The sequence below is a fragment of the Rhinopithecus bieti genome, unplaced genomic scaffold, assembly GCF_001698545.2.
Source record: "Rhinopithecus bieti isolate Rb0 unplaced genomic scaffold, ASM169854v2 scaffold_74225, whole genome shotgun sequence".
NCBI lineage: Eukaryota > Metazoa > Chordata > Mammalia > Primates > Cercopithecidae > Rhinopithecus > Rhinopithecus bieti.
Window position 1 is genome coordinate 451,914 of NW_016827667.1, and position 6,609 is coordinate 458,522.

Here is a 6,609-nt window from a genome sequence, read left to right on the forward strand (position 1 = left end):
AAAAAAAAAAAAAAAAAAAAAAAAGTGGCCGGGCGCGGAGTCTCACACCTGTAATCCCAGCACTTTGGGAGGCCAAGGCAGGCGGATCACGAGGTCAGGAGATTGAAACTATCCTGGCTAACACGGTGAAAACCCGTCTTTACAAAAAAAAAAAAAAAATACAAAAAAGATTAGCCGGGAGTGGTGCAGGCGCCTATAGTCCCAGCTACTCGGGAGGCTGAGGCAGGAGAATGGCGTGAACCCGGGAGGCGGAGCTTACAGTGAGCCGAGATTGGACCACTGCACTCTAGCCTGGGCGAGAGTGAGACTCCTCAAAAAAAAAAAAAAAAAAAGTAAAGAAAAAAACAAAACTAATTTAGTCTTCCGCACTCCTGGTGTTGCTTCTGTGCTTGTTTGGTTGGATCTGGTACTGTTACCGCAACATGACCGCAATTCTTTTTTTTTTTTTTTCAGATGGAGTCTCGCTCTGTTGCCCAGGCTAGAGTGCAGTGGTGTGATCTGGGCTCACTGCAACCTCCACCTCCAGGGTTCAAGAGATTCTTATGCCTTAGCCTCCCAAATGGCTGGCACTACGGGTACATGCCACCATGCCCAGCAAATTTTTCTAATTTTATTTTTTTCAGACAGAGTCTTGCTGTGTTGCCCAGGCTGGAGTGTAGCAGCTCGATCTTGGCTCACTGAAATCTCCGCCTCCCAGGTTCAAGCGATTCTCCTGCCTCAGCCTCCAGAGTAGCTGGGACTATAGGCGCCCGCCACCATGCCCAGCTAATTTTTTGTATTTTTAATAAAGACAGGGTTTCGCTGGGCAGAGACCAGCTGCCCAGGCTGGTCTGAACTCCTGACCTCAAGTGATCCACCCACTTCAGCCTCCCAAAGTGCTGGGATTACAGGCATGTGTCACCATGCCTAGCCAACTTTTTATATTTTTAGTAGAGTCAGGGCTTCATCACGTTTGCCAAGGTGGTCTCTAACTCCCAGCCTCAGGTGATCTGCATGCCTTACACTCCCAAAGTGCTGAGATTACAGGCGGGGGCCACTGCGCTGGCCCTCAATTCTTTCAGGAAGCCCCAAAACCTGTGAAATGAACCATCCTCCCAGCTGTGCTTGCTTACAGAAACGAAGGCCAGGTGCCAATAATCAGGAACCAGCCACAAGATGAACAGAACTCAGCAGTGCTGCCTTGACCTGAATTACTGCTTCACTGCTATACTAAAATCTCCACCCAGTGCGGAGAAGTGTACCCAGGTAAGCACAAACAGTACCAGGTGCAAAAAGAATCTACACACTCCAGCTGCTCCTGGAAGAACCCATCCAGGAATCCCTACCCTAGTCTTCACCTATCTGCCCAAAAAGCCCTTAAGATCCCCCTTTACCCAATGTCCAGGGAGCAGGTGCTTTGAGCAGAAGCTCCCCTTTTCCATTCCTTGACCAGTGAACGTTTCTGCTCTGCTTTACTGAACCCGGTTCCATTCTATTGGCGAGAACTGCACTGGGTGGGTCAAGCAACCCTCCCTTGAGGGCGGTAACAGTACCTGCTTTGTGAAGCAGCAGCTGCAGAGATTCTGGTGCTTGCCATGGCCATGGAAGCTTAAGGAAGAAGACTGAGAACAACGATCATATTTATTTGAAGGTGGTGTGGCAGGATAGTTCTGTGGTGCAATTTAAGAGGCGTATACCACCTGGTAAACTGATGCGAGCCTATTGTGAATAACAGGGTTTGTCAATGAGGCAGATCAGATTCAGATATGATGGGCAGCCAATCAATGAGACAGACATACCTGCACAGCTGGTAATGGAGGATGAATACACAATTGACGTGTTTCTGCAGGAGACAGGTTTCTACTAAAAAAGGAACCTACTACTTTACTCCAAACCTCTGTTCTTACAGATCAAGATTATATCCTCAATTAGAAAACTGCAATTTGGTTTCACTACATCCTGACCAATACAGTATAGTTCTATTTCATTTTCACCTTCTCCTTTCCTTTGTTGTACATACGGTAACGGGTGTGTGTGTACCAGCATATTGCATTTGTGTTTTTGTTTGTTTTTTGTAAAATGGCCCATGGTGTGTTCTGATTACTGCTTCAGAACAAGTGGAGATGAGATTTCTGTGCGACAGAGTGAGACTCCTCAAAAAAAAAAATAAAAAAAAAATAAAAAAAGGACATCAAGTGGAGATGAGACTGGGAAAATACTGGTTCTGTGAAAATACCCCCTTTCTCCATTCGTAGCATGCTCATTCAGCTCTTATCTTTTTTTTCATATATTTTAGATGGAGTCTTGCTCTGTTGCCCAGGCTGGAGTGCAGTGGTGTAATCTTGGCCCACTGCACCACTGCAGCCTCTGCAGGACTACAGGCATGTGCTACCACAACATTCGGCTTTTTTTTTTTTTTTTTTTTTTTTTTTTAGACAGAGTCTCACTCGGTCACCTAGGCTGAAGTGCAGTGGTGTGATCTCAGCTCACTGCAACCTCTGCCTCCTGGGTTCAAGTGATTCTCCTGCCTCAGCCTCCCAAGTAGCTGCGACTACAGGTGTGTGCCACCACGCCCAGCTAATTTTTGTATTTTTAGTAGAGACAGGGGTTTCACCATGTTGGCCAAGCTGGTCTCGAAATCCTGACTTCAAGTGACCCATCCACCTTGGCCTCCCAAAGTGCTGGGATTACAGACATGAGCCACTGCACCCCGCTCAGTTCTTATCTCTATATTCCAGTAAGTTATATTTTGCTCTGTTTTAACTAAAAAATGACAACATAAAAATTCTTCCATACTTCATTCAACTGAAGAATTTTAATGTTTTCATTTATCATTGTAAAACCAAGGACAATTGCATAACTTAAAAAAAAATCCTTCTAATCAATGGATGATTTTTGTACATAGCTTTCACATGTAGGGTAATCTGTCTTTAAGTAGGGATAGATTACTTAAAAAAAAACCAAATCATGGCTCACTGCAACCTTGACTTTCTGGGTTCAAGCAGTCCTCCCAGCTTGGCCTCCCAAAGTGCTGACATTACAGGCGTGAGCCACTGTGTCTACAAAGTTTTGTGGTTTAAATAAATTTGGTTAAAATGAAAAAAAGTAAAATTTAATTTGTATTTCCTGGATTTCTAATAATGATATACTGGGCATCATGTTATATGTTTATTGGTCATTTCTATTTCCTCTATTTCCTCTTTTGGGAAGGGCCTATTCAAGTCAGTTACCCCTGTTTTTTCCATTGTTCATCTTTTTCTCACTGAGTTGTAGGAGCTCCTGGGCATTAATCTTTTGTCAGTTTTGTTGTTGTTGTTGTTTGTTTTTTGAGACAGAGTCTGGCTCTGTCGCCCAGGCTGGTGTGCTGGAGTGCAGTGGCCGGATCTTGGCTCATTGCAAGCTCCGCCTCCCGGGTTCACGACATTCTCCTGCCTCAGCCTGCCGAGTAGCTGAGACCACAGGCGCCCCCCACCACGCCCGGCTAATTTTTTGTATTTTTAGTAGAGATGGGGTTTCACTGTGTTAGCCAGGACGTTCTGGATCTCCTAATCTCGTGATCCGCCCGCCTCGGCCTCCTAAAGTGCTGGGATTACGGGCGTGAGCCACCGCGCCCTCCCGGTCCTTTTGTCAGTTTTTTTTTTTTTTTTTTTAGACGGAGTCTCCCTCTATCGCCCAGGCTGGAGTGCAGTGGCCGGATCTCGGCTCACTGCAAGCTCCGCCTCCCGGGTTCACGCCATTCTCCTGCCTCAGCCTCCCGAGTAGCTGGGACTACAGGCACCGCCGCCTCGCCCGGCTAGTGTTTTGTATTTTAGTGGAGACGGGGTTTCACAGTGTTAGCCAGGAAGGTCTCGATCTCCTGACCTCGTGATCCGCCCGTCTCGGCCTCCCAAAGTGCTGGGATTACAGGCCTGAGCCACCGCGCCCGGCCCCTTTTGTCAGTTTTAACACATCCTTTGTTAAGCATGAATGTGTTTTATCTCTCTGGCTAACTTATTAGGTCAGTGGGTAGGAGGGCAGGGGTAGGAACTGCAGAATAATAAATTAGACCAGTTAAGGAACCTTTAGGATTACAACTTCCTACTTCCCTTATAGCTCTCTCCACGTCTGTCAAAGTGTTGGAAGCGCAGCATCCCCTATAAATGCCCCTCTTAAAAAGTGAAGATTTTTACCCTCCCATGGGAGGGAAGGCTACAGACAGGCTGTTTTTGTTTTGCTTTATTTTCTAGAAAACCAATCACAGGCCAGGTGCGGTGGTTCACGCCTGTAATCCAAGCCCTTTGGGAGGCCGAGGCGGGTGGATCACCTGAGGTCTCTACTGAAAATACAAAATTAACCAGGCGTCGTGACGCATGCCTGTAGTTCTACCTACTTAGGAGGCTGAGGCAGGAGAATCGCTTGAACCGGGAGGTGGTAGCGGTGAGCCTAGATGGCGCCACTGCACTCCAGCCTGGGCAGTAAGAGCGAAACTCCATTTCAAAACAAACAAACAAAAAAACCCACCAATCACAACAAGGCAGATAAAGAATGATGAGTTGTCAGATTTTGATATCTGCGAATGAGGGGCGTGGACGCACGGTTGGGAACTCGCAGCCGCTTATTGGTGACTGGTGCGGGGGAAGTTGTTTCACTTGCCCCAGGTGTTGCCCAGTGACCTCCTGCACGTGCGCCGCGTCTGTCCAGCTGCGCGGGAAGCTCAGGGGAGGGAGGGCCAGGTTCCATCCATTCAGTCACTCCATACCTGGCATCCAGCCAAGCGCGCGGTTCCTTTACAGACTTTCCTGCAGGTCCACAGAAATGCAAGGATCCGCCGCTGTGCTGGAATCAGAGTCTGGGAGGGGGAATGAGCAGTGCACCCAGGATGGTATTTTAGTTGTCTTCAGGGCTAGCCCGAGCCTCGTGCCCTGGCCTCCTCAGCCCTTAAGGAATCTCTGGAGCGCCTGTCTTGACGAAGGGAAGTGGGGCCCCGCTGAGGCTGTCGAGGCGTCTCTGAGCGGGGTGGGCTGGGGCCTGGAGAGGCCTCGGTTTGCTCTGGGCTCTGCCTGGCAGGGACTTTGGAACCTGGCCTGCAGAGTTGCAAGAAGCGAGCGCGGGGGCAACACGCGCGCGGGGAAGCAGGAAGATCACAGCCTGCAAAGAAAACAGCACTGAGTGTCCTGGAGGACGCTGGAGCTTCAGGATAGTGTCCTTTCAGACCGTGGGATCGTTCCCTCCTCCCTGCACTCCACCTTCCCGCAACTGGACCACTCGGCGGAAGCTTCAGGTGGGCCCCGGAGTTCAAGTCCGCAGCTGGGAGGGCGGGGGCGGGCCCCGAACCGCGGACTGCAGGGCGCGTCACGGCAGCTGCTCCTGATTGGCGGCCATGGGCGGGGCGCCCCGGGATTGGCGCCGCCTGTGGCCAGAGCCAGAGTAACGGGACTCCCAGCTGTGCGTCGCAGTCCCGACTGGAGAAAGGCTGGAGTCGGCGCCCAGCCTAGAGCCACCAAGTGGGAGCCAGGCCGGGACGCGCGCACCATGCCTTACCTGCTCATCAGCACCCAGATCCGCATGGTGAGTACCGGTCGCCCGGCGACTTGGAGCCAGGACCAGGCCCTAGGGGGCTGCGACCGCGCCTTCATGCCTCCCTCCTGGGCTGCACCCACCGGGGGCTGGACCGGGAACCCGTCCAGACACGCCCCTTTGGCCGGGGAGAGGGAGTGGAGAAGCTGGTTCAGCCTGGCTCCCGGGATTCAGCGAGCTCTGGCCGGCCCGGAGCCTTTATTGCCGCGAAAAGGCCCGGGTACGTGCGTCCCGGCAACAGGGCCACCTCCAGGCGCTTCCGGCTCGTGTCCTACCTGTCGGCGGGAGGGACCCAGGGAGCCCTGGCCTCACGCGCAGCACCCAGTGCCCTGCACAGAGCCGCTCCGCAGGGGAAAAAAGGGGGAATAACCTGAGGGAAAGAAGTTTGGAAAAGATAAGGACGTGCCAAGGCGCTAAAACCCCTGTGCCAAGTCCTTGACCCATAAACAGCAACTAGCTGCACCCTTAGGCGCTTCCAGGAAGGGCTATCCCTGAAGCTTTAGGGAAGGAAGAAAAGAAAGAACCCCTGCTTGGGAAAAAAGGAAGGCGAGAAGGGGCCGTGCAGTTGGAGGTGGGACCACCATGAGTTCCAAGTCATGTTCCTTTCTCTGGGCGCAGTTTCCTTATCTGTAAAAAGGTTCTGATTGCTCCTCAGGAGTCCCCTTTTAGCTTCTGAAAGATACGACTCTGCCCCCAGATGGGCAGCAAGGTGCTCCTCTGCCCCTGCCCACTGCGGGTACACAACCCCCTTGGTGGGTTCACCACGCAACAGGAGAGCGCTTGCAGAGCGCTGGGCAGCGGTTTGTGAAGCAGCCATCTGCGCAGCTGTCAAAATGTGGATTCCTGGGTCCCTTCCCAGATCTCCTAAAACTCTGGGGCTTGGGAATCCATACTTGGAAATAGCCTCCCGATGTGATTCTTATTTTTTTAAAAGACATGTCTTTATTGATATGTAATGTGCATACCATAAATTCTTTGATTTAAAGTGTACAATTTAGTGTTTTTTTAGTGTACTCAGAGTTGTGCAACCATCACCATAATCAGTTTTAGAACTTTTTTTTTTTTTTTTTTTTT

At 50.6% G+C, this 6,609-nt stretch overlaps 1 protein-coding gene across 1 annotated transcript in view; it reads left to right on the plus strand.

Annotated features, from left to right (window-relative positions):
- The first annotated feature begins 4,477 nt into the window (after nt 1-4,477).
- Nucleotides 4,478-6,609, plus strand: part of GCHFR (GTP cyclohydrolase I feedback regulator) — a 5,511-nt gene continuing 3,379 nt past the window's right edge. The window contains exon 1 of the mRNA XM_017864035.1: nt 4,478-5,526. Coding sequence (XP_017719524.1) covers nt 5,491-5,526 — 36 coding nt within the window. The 5' untranslated portion in view covers nt 4,478-5,490. The remainder of the gene's footprint in view (nt 5,527-6,609) is intronic.